This window comes from Pongo pygmaeus, chromosome 9 (genome assembly GCF_028885625.2).
Source record: "Pongo pygmaeus isolate AG05252 chromosome 9, NHGRI_mPonPyg2-v2.0_pri, whole genome shotgun sequence".
Lineage (NCBI taxonomy): Eukaryota > Metazoa > Chordata > Mammalia > Primates > Hominidae > Pongo > Pongo pygmaeus.
In genome coordinates this window covers 68,385,286-68,403,887 of record NC_072382.2, presented here as the reverse complement: position 1 = coordinate 68,403,887, position 18,602 = coordinate 68,385,286, and the positions used below count along the sequence as shown (strand labels likewise).

General features: G+C 37.6%; 1 protein-coding gene across 1 annotated transcript; it reads left to right on the top strand.

The window, feature by feature from the left end:
• The first annotated feature begins 17,190 nt into the window (after nt 1-17,190).
• On the top strand, nt 17,191-18,127 carry LOC129008646 (olfactory receptor 5M5-like). The gene is given in 2 exon segments (XM_054441018.1): nt 17,191-17,856; nt 17,858-18,127. Coding segments are annotated over 2 exon segments (936 nt in total).
• The last annotated feature ends 475 nt before the right edge of the window (nt 18,128-18,602 follow it).

Sequence of the window (18,602 nt, the reverse complement as noted above, 5' to 3'; positions counted from 1 at the left end):
ACTGAATTAATTAATTTACATTCCTACCAATAGTGTATAAACATTCCTTTCTCTCTGCGACCTTGCTAACATCTGCTTTTTAAAAATATTTTTATAATAGCCATTTTGACTAGTGTGAGATAATATCTCTTTGTGGTTTTGATTTGCATTTCTCTAATGAATAGTGATGTTGAGCATTTCTTCATATGTTTGCTGACAACTTATGTCTTCTTTTGAGAACTGTCTGTTCATGTCCTTTTCCAACTTTCTAATGGAGTTATTTGCTTTTTGCTTCATGATTTTTAAAAATTCCTTATAGACTCTGGATATTAGTCCTTTATCAGATACATAGCTTGCAAATATTTCTCCCATTCTGTAGGTTGTCTATTTACCTTGTTGATAGTTTATTTGGCTGTGCAGAAGCTCTTTTGTTTGATTAGGTCCCAGTTGTCAATTTTGGGGTGTGCTGCATTTGCTTTTGAGGTCTTAGTCATAAATTCTTCACCTAGGCCAAAAGCCAGAAGAATATTTTGTAGGTTTTCTTGTAGGATTATTATAGTTTGAGGTCTTACACTTAAGTCTTTACTCCACCTTAAGTTAATTTTTGTATGTGGTGAGAGGTAGGGATCAAGGTTGATTCTTCTACATATTGTTACCCAGTTTTCCCAGAACCATTGATTAAATAGTCTGTCCTTTCCCCATTGTTCTTTATTTCTGAGTTCTCTATTTTGTTCCATTGGTCAATGTGTCTATTTTTGTACCAGTACCATGGGTTTTGGTTACTGTAGCCTTATAGTATGAGATAGCATCTCACATCAGTGAGAATGGCTACTATTAAAAAGTTTTAAAAACATTAAATGCTGGTTAGGCTATAGAGAAAAGGTAATACTTATACACTGTTGATAGGAATGTCAATTAGTTCAGCCCCTGTGGAAAGCAGTTTGGAAATTTCTCAAAGAACTATCATTTTACCCAGCAATCCCATTACTGGATATATATATACCCAAAGGAAAATAAACCATTCTACCAAAAATACACATGTACTAACATGTTCATCACTGCACTATTCACAACAGCAAAGACACAGAACCAACCCAGATGCCCGTCAATGGTGGACTGGATAAATAAAATATAGTACATATACACCATGGATTGTTATGCAGCCGTTAAAAAAATAAAATCACATTAATTTGAGATGGATTAAAGACTTAAATGTTAGACCTAAAACCATAAAAACCCTAGAAGAAAACCTAGGTAATACCATTCAGGACATAGGCATGGGCAAGGACTTCATGACTAAAACACCAAAAGTAATGGCAACAAAAACCAAAATAGACAAATGGGATCCAATTAAACTAAAGAGCTTCTACACAGAAAAAGAAACTACCATCGGAGTGAACAGGCAACCTACAGAATGGGAGAAAATTTTTGCAATCTACCCATCTGACTAATATCCAGAATCTACAAAGAACTTAAACAAATTTACAAGAAAAAAACAACCCCTTACAAGAAAAAAACAACCCCATCAAAAAGTGGGCAAAGGATATGAACAGACACTTCTCAAAAGAAGACATTTATGCAGCCAACAGACACATGAAAAAATGCTCATCATCACTGGTCATCAGAGAAATGCAAATCAAAACCACAATGAGATACCATCTCACACCAGTTAGAATGGTGATCGTTAAAAAGTCAGGAAATAACAGGTGCTGGAGAGGATGTGGAGAAATAGGAATGCTTTTACACTGTTGGTGGGAGTGTAAATTAGTTCAACCATTGTGGAAGACAGTGTGGCAATTCCTCAAGGATCTAGAACTAGAAATACCATTTGACTCAGTGATCCCATTACTGGGTATATACCCAAAGGATTATAAATCATGCTACTATAAAGACACATATTTTACTGTGGCACTATTCACAATAGCAAAGACTTGTAACCAACCCAAATGTCCATCAGTGATAGACTGGATTAAGAAAATGCAGCACATATACACCATGGAATACTATGTAGCCATAAAAAAGGATGAGTTCATGTCCTTTGCAGGGACATGGATGAAGCTGGAAACCATCATTCTGAGAAAACTATCACAAGGACAGAAAACCAAACACTGCATGTTCTCACTCATAGGTGGGAATTGAACAATGAGAACACTTGGACACAGGGCAGGGAACATCACGCACTGGGGCCTGTCATAGGGCTGGGGGCTGGGGAAGGGATAGCATTAGGAGAAATACCTAATGTAAATGATGAGTTGATGGGTACAGCAAACCAACATGGCACATGTATACCTACGTAACAAACCTGCACATTGTGCACATGTACCCTAGAACTTAAAGTATAATAATAAAAAAGACACCAACACCCCAAATAAAGAGATTAATATTACTTTAAAAATAAAAAATAAATAAATAAAATAAAATCACATCCTTTGCAGCAACATGGTTGCAGCTGGAGGCCATTATCCTAAGCAAATTAACACAGGAACAGAAAACCAAATATCACATGTTCTCACTTATAAGTGGTAGCTAAGCACTGGGTACACATGGACATCAAGATGGGAGCAATAGACACTGAGGACTACTAAGGAGGAGGAGAGAGAGTGGAGAAAGAGCTGAAAAACTACCTATTCCTTACTATACTCACTACTTGGGTGATGGGATCGTGTGTACCCCAAACCTCAAAATCAAACAATATACCCATATAGCAAACCTGCACATGTCCCCCCTGAATCTAAATAAAAGTTGACAGAAGCTCTCTGGGGCCTTTTTCATAAGAGCACTAACATATTCATCAAGGCTCCACCTTCATGATATAATCACCTCCCAAGGAACCCACATGTTAATACCATCATACTGGCAATTAGATTTTTTGACATACAAATTTTGGGGGGATGCATACATTCCATCCACAGCAGCTAGCTAGAATATAATGTACATGGTTCAAATTGCTTATTTAGTTGGTTGACTAAAACCTACACTGAACAGTTGCCTGAGTAAAGTGAAGGCTAGAACAAATTCCTTGGTGTTATCAAAAGAAACAATTGAAAGTTTGGGAAGATGTGGTATGTTGAGCTGCTTTTAACATGTGCATTCCATGTATGTAGCCCAAGTATGCATCTTCCAAGATCTCAGGAGCATCTTCTACTCCATGACATTGAACTCATTGGTAAAGAAGCATAACTATTATTAAGAAGTACTGAAATCGCTATTTTATGTAGCTCTGAGATGTAAGAGATGAATAGCAAATCTAAATGGGATCAATTTCAATAATGATATCAAAACCCTAAAGTGACAGAGGTCATATGTGTGCTAAAAGTATAACACCAAGGTCGATAGGGCAACCATAACAGTGTCCAAAAATGTCTGACCTATAGGGAAGTTTAGAGGTGGCTAATTACATATAATGTCCTTAAAATCATTGCTGGACAACCCAGTAAGGTGCTACTTGATATGTATGATTCAATACATTCTAGGGACAGAGAGCAAGAAAGGAAACTGATTTGAAATACCATGAAATGTAGTGAAAGCTCATCACAAAATTCTCAGACCTGAATCAATTCAGAGATCTAGAGTATCTTAAAGAAATATTTTGTAAATTGAGAAAAAACCTTGCAGTAACATCACACACATATTCGGATACACATATATACTCTCATTCTTCATCCATTCCAAATGATTTTGAGGCTATTTAAAGGTAATTATTAATGAGAAAGGGAAATACCCAGACTTTCAGGAGTTATTACACATGACTTTGAGCTGCACTAACTTTTGGAGGTCCAGAAGTCCACTGTTGTCCAGTCTGCCAATCATAGAGGAAGCTTATAAGAATCAGGATGTAAGTGGAATTTTGACCTAATTTCACCTTATTGTGAGCCCAATATCAACCAGATTTAGAATTGGAATAGATTTGGTCATCAACTGCCAAAATTACCCCAATATTGGCTCCTGGATCCAGGGAATAGAGCTATTACCTTGGAAGGTTCAAGTGGAGGCCCCTGGATCTACTCATCCCAGCCAATATGGCAAATCAAAGGAATATTGATTTCTTCAGGAAAAAGAGGTAAATAATCTGATTTCTATTATCATTATTATTCAGTCCTACTATCATGCTGGCTCTGATCTGAAGCCAGGGCTGATTTATTGCAATCATAAGCAAATATATTTTATAGCTCATTAGTACAATTACATCCCTTTGATCTGAAAGTTGTGTACCTGAAATTAGACTTTGCGTTTGGATTAGTTGCCTCACAGTTTAATGACTCTTCAGGAAACAGGGCAACCTCTGCTCATAGTAAATTTTAGAGACCCCATGGAGTCTAAAGATTAGTCCAGGGATTCACATCTCCTGTGTTTGGAACTGAAGATGAGGTGCAGAATTGAAGACAAAGCCCCAGAGGACTCATAGGTGAGACAACATCTCTGCCAACCCCTGCTTCCCTAGCATCTCAAGCTGATACATCTGTAAATCATAGCACATCCCCAGATAATGGGGCATTAGAGCAACAGGGGATGTCATTAATTCTCATTCATATATATATATGTGTGTGTGTGTATATACATACATATATATGTGTATATATGTGTATATATATGTGTGTGTATATATATATGTTATATATATATTCAAATAGCAATTACAAATACTAAGAAATACACCATTTCCCCCTTTGGGTCCTGAAACTACCTGGATCTCTGAAATTGAATAAAACTGGCATTTTTAAATAAAATTTCTAAAATCTCTACTAACTACTTTGTGGATGACTGGTCAGTACTGTCTGAATCTATAGTTTGCCCCACCACTGACAGCAACCATCTGGTCAGGTTTCATTCAGAAACCAATAACAGGCTTGAAGATAATCTCTTAGATCAATCTGTGCAAATGCGTGCATGTTAACCAAGTGAGAGTTCTGAAAGATTCTTTGAATGGTGGGGATCCAGGTTTCAAGCAAACAGAATCTAACATAAATAGTAAAACTAATAAGAGTAAGAATGAGACTAAAGAAGGCATTTTTAACCTTGCTTTAAAAATTGCCTTTGTAGAAATAACTCCTGGCCAGAAAGATATCAAAATCTTTTGCCATATTGTTTTATAGTAAAATGCTAAAGAAAATTATCTTCATCTTCATATCTTGTTTTATCAGATTGCTTTTCTTAAGTTCAATAATAATTAAGGAGATGCGTATTTCCATTTTTTCCAAGTTACATACAAATTGTGTTTTAAGTGTGTACACTTGCAAATTAAATACTTGGGGGAAGAGCATTCAAAGATTAATAATATGCAATTTAAAAAGCAAAACAACATAAAATGTGAAAAGAAATAAGTTAAAATGTCAAATTAGGCATAAAGTAAGTACACAGACTAAATGAAATAGGTCTTCTTATTCAACTGCATGCACTTGTGAATAAGTTTAAATAATTCTGAAAATAGAATGGCTAGAAATAATTATAGTCACCCTAGTAGGTAACAATAGCTTTGAAGCATGAATTAGTTAATTAATGCTATAGTTCTAGGTATTCAATTGGTCAATAAAGGACATTTTCACTTAATGTCATATTTAAACAAGCAGGAAAGAAAAGGATATGAGGGTATAGTGTAGCAATGAATGTTCTGTCAGCTCTTTGGACATCTGTCTGTGTGGGAGGACGACACACCTAGAATACCAGTCAAATAACAGCATCTTATAATCTTATCATACATTTGTCTTATCTTTCTGCTGTAAATCATATGAAGTCCATGGTGCCCCATGCCAGTGGCATATTAATATATCCTTAAATAAAAATATCAAGCCATGATGTATCATCAGAATTCCTTTCATTGAATATTTTTGTAGATTACCCTTCTACTTGGATATTTTCATTCCCAGGTAACAAACCAACACATGTCCCCCCTAAATCTAAAGGTTGAAAAAAAATAAATTGATATATAAAAAATGAAATTAAGCAAAATACACATATATAAAAAGAAATTAATGGCTAAAATCAGGCTCAGATGTAAGATGGAATATTATCAGAATGCAGGCCTACAGTGGTATAAATCAAGGAAGGGATAAGAGAAAAAGATTTTTAAAAGACTTGGGGTGAGATTCACAGGAGCAAATGTCAATTTTTAAAAACCATGTTCAATGTTCTTTGTAGGCACGAATGAAGTAATACAACTTTGGAGTTATGTTTGCAGAACTAACAAGAAAATGTGCTGAGGGAAAACTATTTACATCTAATCTCAATCCCACTGATTATTCATTGTCTTCCTCAATGCCTGTGAATATTTCATTTTTTTCCCAGAAGAAAATAAATTTAAGGAACAAAATGACTGCAGAGATTCAGTACACCAGACCAAAGTGCCTCCATGTGTTCCCCAAAAATCAAGAGCTTCAAAGGTCTCTCTCCATGTCTTTCTTAATATTGAATGTCCTCATCCTCGTATGGAAGCAAGAGCCAATCCTGACACCCCAATTTGGTTGGAATTTCTCTTGTCCCACGCACATTTCAGTGTGTATGGGCTGCTGCCATTCCCACAGTATACTGCACAGTCTCATTTACAGAGAGCAACCAATGTCATGATGTGCACCTTTATCCAGATTTATTTCTTACATGCCCCACTCACCAAGGATCACCATTTCCTGGCCAGAGAATCCTATGGGCAATCCAGGTCCATCAGGCACTCTGTGAGCTACATAGTCACAGTGACTGTGGAAGTTCAAAGTGACCCCTGCTGGCCCAGCCTCACTTGAGTTCAAGGACACACACAATGGCAGCCTCTCTGCTTCTGTGTGCTGACTGGACTATCGTCTGTCTCTAGTGTTACACAGCCCCTCAGACTCTAACTCTTACCTGTTGGGGTTTTGCTCATAAGATTGCCAGATTTTTTTTTAACTGGTGCTGCCTTAAAGATCACCAGTGCTATGAGGACCATCTTCATCCTTCAGGTATCCATCCTGGCTTTAGTCCCAAGGATTCTTCCCTCTGAAGTTTTTGCAGCCACGTCTTCCACCTCTCAATCCTGAGTCTATCCAACCTTATTCTCTGAGATTACAAAACAAACTGGCTCAAGTCTTGTCCTAAAATGTACCAGGTAACCACAGCCATAATCATGCTGAAACCCCTTCATACACTTCAAGGCATTCTGAGGGAAGGAATTTCCCAGAGACGGTCCCAATAAAAAGACTATTGAATGTGCATCAAAGGGAAGCACATTAAAGCCTCTGCTGTTAATTAAGCTGAAACTGAAGCCCAGTCTGTTTGGTGTCATCTGGTCTTGGAAACTGAGATAATACGTTTGAATTTCAAAAATATCAAATGTAAAAAACCAAAATGTTCTGTGTAAAACAAAAGAAACAGTCCATATTTTAAAACTTTGCTGAGTGGTTGTTTGTCTGTTTTATTTTTCTCAAATAAAAATTTTCTTCATGCCACTTCTTTTTTCTCTTACATACTCTATGGGGCATGTGGGTGGGGAATACAGAAGACATTCATTTCTTACATCACACAACACCTGTTTATTTTGAGCTTATGCAGTAAAAATTTTGAGTTAGTCTCACCCATGGACTTTCCTCTCCGAAGGAAAACAACACAAGTTAATTGTACTATTAAAAAAATTTAAAAGTACTGTGTGAATCATTTTCTGGAAAAATATTTTTCTGTTATAGCACATGTTATTGAATAAGTCCTGTAGGGCGATATGTTTGTGTCATTCAAAATAAATCTGATGGATGCAAACAGTTGGGCATTCGAATTGTGATAGTCATAACGTAATCACAGCCCAGAGTGTCTTTTCTCAGGTCGTAAAGATCAGAGACTTTCCTGGGCCAGATAACCAAGCTGTTTTATGGGATATCACAACATACACATGGCTCACAAATACAAAGAAAGTAAATGTGGGAGTGAAAAAGCCTTCCTTTACCCTGAAGCTTGAAATTTCCCACTCCAGGATAGTATCAGCACTTCTTCCAACTGATTTAAATTAAATATAAAGAAAGTAAATGCAGGCATGAAAAAGCCTTCCTTTACTCTGAAGGTTGAAATTTCCCACTCCAGGATAGTACCAGCACTTCTTCTAGCCCTGTTTAAATTTTGGTAGGAGTAAGACAGAATTATAGGTGGACATTCCTCGTAGCTTAACCGACTCTATACTGTATTAATAGGGAAACATTTCATCAAGGGAAATCTAAGCCTCAAACCAAATGCAGCAGCACATCAGCTACTCCAGTGCACACAGGATAATTCAGAGCACCCACCCACCCATGGTGCTATGAAAGAATCATCAACCCCACATGAGTTCCTGGCTGTGGTAGAACAAAGTATCAGTTGTTTTGAGTTATGTCCCTAGCACTTACTGGTCATTACCTTCAAGAACAAATGTTACCAAGATTCTTACAATCTAGAGAATGCTCTTTCTCAAAGTGTATCCCCAGTTGAATGAATGAATCATATGTGTACCTTCCTTTAACATGAGTCCTTCCCCAAAACTAGAATTAAATCTTATGACCAAGCAGAGATCCTTAAAAACACCTTCCTCCTCTTTAGAATCTCGCTGATGACTAACACCCCCGGACTTAGAATTTCTTTTTCTCAGATTTGTGAGCAATAGGGTGGCATAGTGTAAATGCTGGTTCGAAAGTGCCGAACTCAGTCTTCCCTTAGCTCTGTGAGACACACGGTGTCAGTTGCTCCCTTCATCTCCTCCCTTCTGGGCATTCACCCAGACAAAATCTGCAATGTCATCTGCTTTCTGCAAACCCAGTCTTTAGAAGGACTAGCTGGATTTCACCCCAGATATTCAATTCCTAGAATTGGCTCATCATGCAATGAGAATTCCACAGAAAAACCAATTCTTGCTGAAAAGTACATTACCATTTGTACTGGGACTAGACAGTGAAATGATAGTGATGAAATGTGACATAAATGGCAGTAGTTCAGCTGGCTCTCTGACTCTGCCCCTAACTCCGGCCCCTTTGGTCACTACCCAAGATAGGCACAGTCCTAGGGACTGGAAAAAAATGTCCTATGGCTTATTGTTAAGGTAACCTGGTGATGAACAACTACAGCATTTGCAAAATCATGGAGTTCTTCTATTTGCAAATCAAACTTACATTGCACTCTCCATCAGATATAGCCTAGATATTCTCCCCCTTCACCAGAATGAAAAGTCACAGATTTACCTTCTACAAGTTACTTAAACTGATGAAGTTGACTGAGAAAGACCACTAAAACCAAACCTCCAGGTCTGACCCAATATTATACTTTTCTTCCAGTTTCCTCCTCTTTGGTGTGAATTAATGAACTTCAGGAATGCTGAGGGAGAGAAAATGCACTTTCTAATTTGAGAATGCTCTTGACTTCAGCTCTGCCTTGACTTAAAGGCCAAGGTTGCAGACAGTGTCCTTGTACTTTAAGGGCTGTACAACCAGGTTCTAATCTTTTTTTCCCCAGTGGCCATGAGAAAAAGGCCAGCTGCATTGAGAAACTGATCCTAGCCACACCAGGAGGCATGGATTGCCCCAGTTTCATTCCAGAGAGAAATGGAGAAGGGAGAAAGGGGAGGAGGTCTACAGGACCATTAGAACATTCGGTCTCTGACTCCTTAATTTGATTTGATGGGAAATACACAACAGTAGGAGAAATGAACACTACTTTTCTCTTACAATATCTTTTGGGATAAATATGCTAACCAAGATCATCTTTTCTTTGCAAGCAAAAATGTCCTATATGTGCATCCTAGTCATACAATCTTTGCATAATCTTACCTAGCCCCCCATAAAACATTTACAGCCACAACTTTAAGGCCACCCACTGTAGATGTCATGGAAAAGGGAGGATGGCTGTCTCCTAGCATCACACCCAAGGTTCTGAACGTGGGAGTCATCCTGAGAACAGGCACCAAAGCACCATGACCTGAGTCATCTTTAGTCACGGGGATGATTTAGGGATTTTGATTCCCAACGGTGATTTAAATCAAATGTAAAGTATCTCAGAGAAACCTGTATAAACTGTTCCCTAGGTACCCATGAAGTTCTGGAATCACAAGAGATAACAGACTCATTACACTTTAACTTTATAAGTACAGTTTCTGTGGAGCACAAAAACCAAGCCCTCCAGTCAGATATGAAGAAGTCTGTTTGTCTGACTGGAAATGCACTAGATGGATGCTTCCAGAACACTGGGAATCCCGACTAACTGTCCGACAGGCGCATGGTAAGTTGCATTTACTTCTAAGGCTGTCATGGCTAAAGCCACAAGGCAGCCAAGACAAGGGTTTCAGTTCCAGGACTGTGAGGAGGACAGGGCTTTGGGACAGGTGTGATTTGTTTCCACCAGAGATGAAATGGGGAAATATTGGTTGGCTCTTACTTGGAAAGCTGGGATTTTTTTTTTTAACCAGTGCATTATTCTATGAGGAAACTGCAGCAGGGACCTGATAAACATAGGAAGCCTCTGAAATCACAGGCAAAATTTTATGTAAGTGAAGTCTTCCTAGGGATGGGTACTTAGCTTTCATCAGATTCTCAAAGTAGTTTCTGTTCTTTCACTTTCTAAGATTTAAGAATATTTCTTAGGTTCTTCAACCAAGTTGTTTGAATTGTTTCCCCATAAAGAGTAAAGGTAAGGAAGAAAACAGCACTGAGTTGTCATATGTTGAACAAACTGGTTAAACACAATAAATTGTAAATGTGCCAGAACAAATTAAGAGGAAGTGTTACTGAACTCATTCCAGTATGCCTAAAATTTCCTCACAGGAGTCTAATCTTGCAAGAAAAAAATAGGGAAAACAAAATTATGAAAAAATAAACGCTGACAAATCATAAATGGAGAGATAGTTTAGGCAGAGGGCTCTGGAATCAGCATAACTGGTTTCAAATCCTGCCTCTTCTATTTTGGGAATCTGACAAACTACTGAGCATTTCTATGTCTTAGTTTCCTCCTTAAGAAAATAATGAAAATAATAGTTATATACTAAATAATATATGTAAAACAGAATGAATCTTGGCATATTGAAAGTATTCAGATAACTACTCATTTTGATTCATTAAGTTTGAGAGTAAATCTCAGCATTTTTTTTAAAAGCAGATCACAAATTTTCTCTTAAATAGAAAATTACAAGTCAAATATTTATAATTAGAGATTTACTATTTTGTTTTTCCTGGAATTTATCATCAGGTCTAGTTATATTCTAAAAACTAATAGCCTTGATATTATTAGTAATCCTTAAACTTAAAAGTTAATTCAATTAGAAGTTCCTTGGAATGCAGAACGCTTTCATAGGATAAAATGATACAAAAATATTTAGCTAATGGAATGGAAATTTTTAAAAACCTCCAAATTAGAATGTGTTAACCACGTCTTAGAAACTTTAGAGGCAAATGTGAAATCACATCAATAATAGCTAACAGAGTAAAAAAAAAAAAAAAAAAAAAAAAAAATCTTCTGCCAGGCAAGAGCTGTTAAAGCTAGAATCTCCACACTGGCTTTTTAGACTCTTCCAGAGTTACTAAACCTTTCCATGTCTCAGTTTGAAGTGATAACTGTTCGAATGGACGTGGAAGACTTGATCACTTCTAGAAATGAACCCAAAAGAATGTTTTGCTACCTTTAGATGGCACAGAATTCAAAACAACTAAAAAAAATTACAAGCAAACATTTTAATGGGTAAGACTGTCTAAGTGCAGTGCCTGAAGAGGTTTGGTTTTGTGTTAGGCTATGATTGAGAGAGATAAGATCACAACAAAACAGGTTACATCTACCATAAGCCAGGAGTTCAGAAATGCTCATTTTTCCAAGGTTCCTTACTACTTTTTAGACATCTTAGGGCACCTTTTCTTCCCTGCTGACTCCTTTCCCCACCCATTAAAGATATATTTTACCCTAAGATCTATCCCTGAGCCCTTGCTGTCACTATTCTGTCTCCTTGAATGATCTCATTGGTTCCCACTCTTCATTTCATCATCTGTATATCCATGGCTCCTAAACCAGGATCCTGGCTCTGACTGTTCAATGAACCTTTGTCCATCCTTCCAGCTGAATTCAATGGTATTTTCTCCTACTCCACTCCCAGCCTAGACTTACTATGTTGAACGTATTTGAAGTAACCACATAGCAATGTTGTTAAATATAGTGGGGAAATTTGCTTCCTCTTTTCTCTCAATTATGTCTTCTACTTTTGAATTCCATGATATTAATTGTGGTAGAAGTGTGTGTGTGTATTTGTGTGTATGTGTGTTTAAATTGTGTCAGATCTCCTTAGGAAAGAGGTAAGGTAAAATTAAACTAAACTTTTAAGTCTTACATTATCATTATTCTGAGACTTGAAAACTCGGAGTCTCAGTCAATTGCCAAGTGACACAAACTCTGTCTTTGAGATACTTCTTGCACCTATCACCTTTCTTCATTTCTGCCATGATTCCCTAGTTCAAACCCTGATCCTGTCTGACATGGGAAATGTCTCAGCCCATGTCCCTGCTGATGGCTCTCTTCCTTCACACCATCCACACATACTGCCAGACCACCTCCATAAAAGCTGAATGCCGGTCAAGTCAACTCTACTACTCAAGTGTTCAGTGGGTCCACGCTCACTACTGAACTAGTTATTGGATCTCCCTGACAATCAAAGCTTTTCACATGTAGGTTATCCTCCATGAATCTCTTTCATGGGCATTTTCTCTCACCCAAAAGGAAGCCCACAGTCGCCATCACATGCTCTGAGCTGTTCTGGCTGAACCCCTTGCTCAATTGTTCTCTGTACCCAAGACTGTCCTTTAATCCACCCTTCACATTTTGAGGTTCTTTCCATCTTCCAATGGCCAGCTCAGTTCATTTTGAAGGCTGCCGACTCTCTGCAGGATACAGACCGAACTCCTTATAGAGGGATACCAGGCCCTCTATTATCTAGCCCAGATATGCATTTCCAGCCATGTTTCCTATCACTAACTCACAAGCAGTACCACCTTTTGATCCAAACAAAAGGGACTCTGCCTTGGCCCCATTCTTCAGAGCCATTCTGGGCTTCTTACTACTGCACCACATTCCATACGGCAAGGCATCTATGATGCCAAATGGACGTGTCCTTCCAGTGCCTGGTATCCACCCCTTCTAGACCATCTTCCTAGTAATAGGACTGTAAGGTTCCCTGCTCAAAAGGCTCCCAACTTATTCCCAGAGTCCATAAGCATCTCTTTACCAAATTATCCTTGCAAGGGTAAACCATGCTGCTCATGTTCTCACACCTAGGCCTTATGAGTGGCCAAGGGATGGCCACTTGCAGGAGCATAAACAGAGCTTATACATTCTTGCTCGCATGTCCGTGCAAGTGCAGTCATGTGGGCTAGCAACCAGTCCTCCTCACGACACTGCCTTCCAGTCTGGAATTCCAAGGATCCCAAGAATTCTTCCTTCCAGATATTATAAAGGATAGTTGTTAAGGAGGTAGGATAAAATGTGTTTTAGTAATTTGTATTCTTGATTTTTAACTTTTAAATATGTAGGCATATCGTATGTGGGCCTTCATTTATTATTCTTGCCCTGGGCCCTGCCAATGCCAAAGGCAGGTTTGCTCCTAGGAAGCCTGCTTTCTAACCACACCAAATATTTGTAGTTCTTTAACACCTGGACTTCCTCAAACCTCAGTAACTTTGCACAGGCTATTCCCTCTGTCTAGAATGCCTGAGAATTTCCTTGTACTTCTGAAGCATCCTTCAAGAGGATAAAAGGTAAAAATTGCCACCACTGTTACTGTATATTAACACTGCTCTGGAAGTACTAACCAATACAAGTAGAGAAGAAAAAGGAACAAGAATACGTTAGAGAAATGATAAATGAAATGCACATCCTTTCATATTGTATGATTATGCAGTTAAGAAACCCAAGAGAATCAACCAGAAAACTATTTTTAAATGATAGGAAACTATTGTAAGGAAGAGAGTTATAAAATTAATTTATAAAAATCAGTAGTTTTGCTATATGCAAATAATACTTGAATAGACCACAAAAAACTCTTTTTAAGATTTAATTTGCAATAGTAACAAAAAGATAAAATATCTGTGACTAGAATTTAAAGAAATACATAGGATGTATATCTGTAAAGTTTAGAGAAAACTCTAAAACCCTATTTAGGAAATTATTTAATCAATAAAATAAATACCATAGTTACAGAAAAGATGATTCAGTTGTAAAAATGTCATTTTCCCTTAAATTGACAAATCAATTTAATGCAATAGCATTCCAAGTACAAACAGGATTTTTTTGGAACTTGATAAAATAGTGTTAGAGTGCATCTGGAAAATGTAAATGTGAGAATGGCCAGAAAAATTGCTACTAGATAGTAAAATGAATTATATAACTATTTAATTTAAATGTATGGTCCTGGTTCTAGAAAAGAGTACAAAAAAAAATCATAAATTGACCCAAGCACTTCAGGATGTTTTAGTATTAGTATAGGATAAGTCTGGAGTTTTAAATCAAAACCAGCAGGAAAACAATTTCACAAATAAGTTGCATTAGAACATCTGGCTAGCCATTCAAAGAAATAAGTAAAAATACAGTCATGCAGTGCATAATAATATTTCAATCAACAACAGACAGCTTACAATGGTGGTCCCATAATATTATAATACTGTATTTTACTGTACCTTTTCTTTGTTTAGATGTGATTAGATACACAAATACCATTGTGTTACAATTGCCTACAATATTCAGTACAGTAACATGCTGTACAGGTTTGTAGCCCAGGAGCAATAAGCTATGCCATATAGCCTAGGTGCATAGTAGGCTATACCATTTCGGTTTGTGTAAGTACACTCTATGATGTTTACACGATGACAGAATCACTGAACAATGCATTTCTCAGAATGTGTTCCTGTCTTTATGTGATGCATAACTGTAGTTGATTGCCTCGTTCCTTATATCGAAATTAAATTTCCAGGAAAATCAAAGTTTGTAATATAAAATTGAAATGAAGTCAGTCTCTGGACTAAAACAGGAGATAATTTTTTAAATAATTTTAAATTGAAGAAGTTTCATTTAACCATATTGCAAAGATCAGAATTCAAAAGGAAAAGGATTGATAAATTTGAAATCAAACAATGCAAACTTCACTGCATAGCACACAAAGTAATTATCACACCAATGTTAAGGGACAACTAACAAACTGAAAAGTAATTTGCAATACATGCATCAGACAAAGAGCTGGTTTCCTTAATAAACGAAGACCTCCTAGAAATAAAATCTTCTAGAAAATCAATCAACCTAATAGAAAAATTCACAAAGGAAATGAACTGACAGTTTATAGGGAAAAAAATATGCATGCAAATAATTGTTTGAAAAATGCTAAACCCTACTCGTAAAAGCACACAAAACTGCAGGAGTTACCAATGTCCACTATCACAGTGGCAAAGGCTTAAAACTTAATAAAACTTTGGATAAAAGTATGGGAAAATCAGTGTTCTTGCACAATCTTGTTAGAAGCGAGTTTGACTTGGTGAAATTTACTTGGAGGTCAATTTGTCTATCACGATCAAAAAAGTAAAATGAATATACACATTTTGACCCAAACTTCACTTCTAGTGGTTTATCTTTTTCTTTTTTTTTTTCTTTTGAGATGGAGTCTCACTGTGTCACCAGGCCGGAGTGCAGTAGCGCCTTCTCAGCTCACTGCAACCTCTGTCTCCTGGGTTCAAGCGATTCTCAGGCTTGAGCCTCCCAAGTAGCTGGGATTACAGTGGGATTACAGGCACGTATCACCGCACCCGGCTAATTTTTTTTTTTTTTTTTTTTTTTTTTTTAAGTAGGGATGGGGTTTCACCATATTGGCCAGGATGGTCTCGATCTCCTGACCTCGTGATCCACCCACCTCGTCCTCTCAAAGTACTGGGATTACAGGCTTGAGCCACCGTGCCTCACCTAGTGGTTTATCTTTAATCCACATACACGCTCAGACATATGAGCGCAAGCTTTATTTGAGATAGAAAAAAATAAAGAAACAAAATTGTAAGCATTTAAATATCCATTAAGAGAGAACTTATTAATAAATTATGATACAGTTATGAAAATGTCATGGATTTCTATTAACTGCTTTGGAAATGCTTCTTTAAGTTCAGGGGTACCTGTGCAGGATGTGCAGGTTTGTTACATAGGTAAATGTGTGTCATAGGGGATTCAATAAGCCCCAATGTGTGTTGTTCTCCTCTATGTATCCATGCGTTGTTATCATGGAAATATTTCTTAAGTGTAAAAAGAGAAGAGGTGCAAAACTGTGTGATTTCATTTATGTAGAAAAGTATGTGTGTGTGTGTTTTGTGTGTATTGATACTTGTTTATACCTAAGCATTTTTAGAAGAATACTAAAGGAACTGTTAACATTGGATACCATTAATTATATTGGAGGTAGAGGAGAGAAACTGTTTTTTCATTTATATCCCTTTGCCCTATTGATAATTTCACCAAGTGGATATATTACATTTATAATTTTAAATATCCAGCCTAAAATTTAGGACAATTCAGTGTTGCCTAAGACTGCTGATCCTCCACCCCCACACACAGTTGAGTGAGGAGATTCCTCTCTTTCAGAGCATTACCCACAGTGAATTGTAACTAGTTACTTACATGTATGTTTCTCCTACCAGCCTGTGCATTCATTGAAGGCAGGCATACGTTTTATTCATTTTTGTGTCACCTTCATTTAGCATAGCATCTGGCACATTGAAGAGGGGCAGTATGTGTTTGATAAGTGAACAAGAATGAATGAATGAAGCTTTTCCATTTCCACCATCCACATTCAATCTCTCCCTCCCGTGAACTCCTACAGCACAGCTCCAAAAATACTTGGCTTACTTCCCCTTAGGAATGTTTTACGAACCCTCTACTAGACTCCATAAGAACAAAGACAATGTCATTGTCATACCCATCCCCCCCCCAGCACCAAGCATGCTATCTAGCCCCACACAAAGCCCAGAAGTATCTGTTGAGTTGAACTGAAAACACTAACACTGTTGACATAAAAACAGGTTCTGTCCTAGGAAAATCGTTCTCCTGGTTCCAAAAAGAAATGAGTTCAGTCTTGCCAAGTCTGTTTTAGCAGAATAAAGTCCCATAGCTAATGACAGCCTTTAACTATTGGAAATGTAAAGCCACATTTTTTTTTCATATGGTAATGCAACAAAGAGGTAAGAAGCGTTTGTTTTTAAATATCTAATCATTTCTTATTTTTGCAGCAGGCGAGAGAACATGGCAAAAGGCAATCGTACCACAGTGACTGAATTCGTCCTCATGGGATTCACAGACCGTCCTGAGCTGCAGCTCCCCCTCTTTGTGGTGTTCCTCGTCATTTATCTCATCACCCTGGTGGGAAACCTTGGCATGATCCTGCTGATCAGAGCAGACTCGCGGCTCCACACACCCATGTACTACTTCCTCAGTCACCTGGCATTCATTGATCTGTGTTACTCATCTTCCATTGGGCCCAAGATGCCGCAAAATTTATTGGTGAAGAAAAAAACTATCTCCTTTTCAGGCTGTTTTGCTCAGCTGTACTTCTCCGGTGCTTTTGCCACTACAGAATGCTTCCTCTTGGCCACAATGGCCTACAACCACTACATGGCCATCTGCAACCCCCTGATTTACACAGCTATTATGACGCAGCGGGTCTGCAGGGAGTTAGTGATAGGGGTCTATACCTATGGCTTCCTAAACTCTGTGATACAGACAGCTCTGACGTTTCAGCTGTCTTTCTGCGACTCCAACGTTATCCACCACTTCTACTGTGCTGACCCCCCTCTCCTGGCCCTCTCCTGTTCTGACACCCACGACAAAGAAAAGCAGCTCGTGATCTTCTCTGCAGTAAATCTCACTGGGTCCCTCCTTACCATCTTCATCTCCTACATTTGCATCCTCTTTTTCCATTATAAAAATCCCATCTTCCGAGGGCAAGTGCAAAGCATTTTCCACCTGTGCCTTCCACCTCACTGTCGTCACCATCTTTTATGGAACACTGTTTTTCATGTACCTGCAGCAACCAAAAGCAGGGAATTCATGGAAGCAAAACAAAGTAGTCTCTGTGTTTTATAGTCTTGTAATTCCCGTGCTTAACCCTCTTATCTATAGCCTGAGAAACACAAAAGTAAAGGATGCCCTGAAAAAAATGCTAAAGGGCAAAGAGTTATAGTGAGTGAGTTAATGGAATGCAGCATATTGAAAGTTTGATATATTGACAAGTGTAATATCTCTAATTAAGTTTAGATTTAGCAGGCCAACTGCTGTCCAATCAGGAAGCAAACAGTAATCCAATTTGGGAATTTTAATGACCAAAGTACTGGGTCACTTATTTAACATAGTAATGTTTAATCCAATTATCATGAACTATCAGAATTGACTTACAAGCTAGAATGTCAATAACTGTGTCCTTCACATGCCAAAGAAGAAATGGCTTACTACCAATTAAATAATAATATAAGCTCTAAATTAAAAAAGATCCTGAAAAGCAACATTCTGGGTGAAACTATAATTTAACAAAGCTGGGTACAAAACCCACACATGAAAATCTGTTATTAGAAACACTTTTCAGTTTACAACAGGCTGTATTGTAGAGAGTAATTTGTTAGTCTTAGAACATATTTCTTCATAACACTTTGCTACAGATG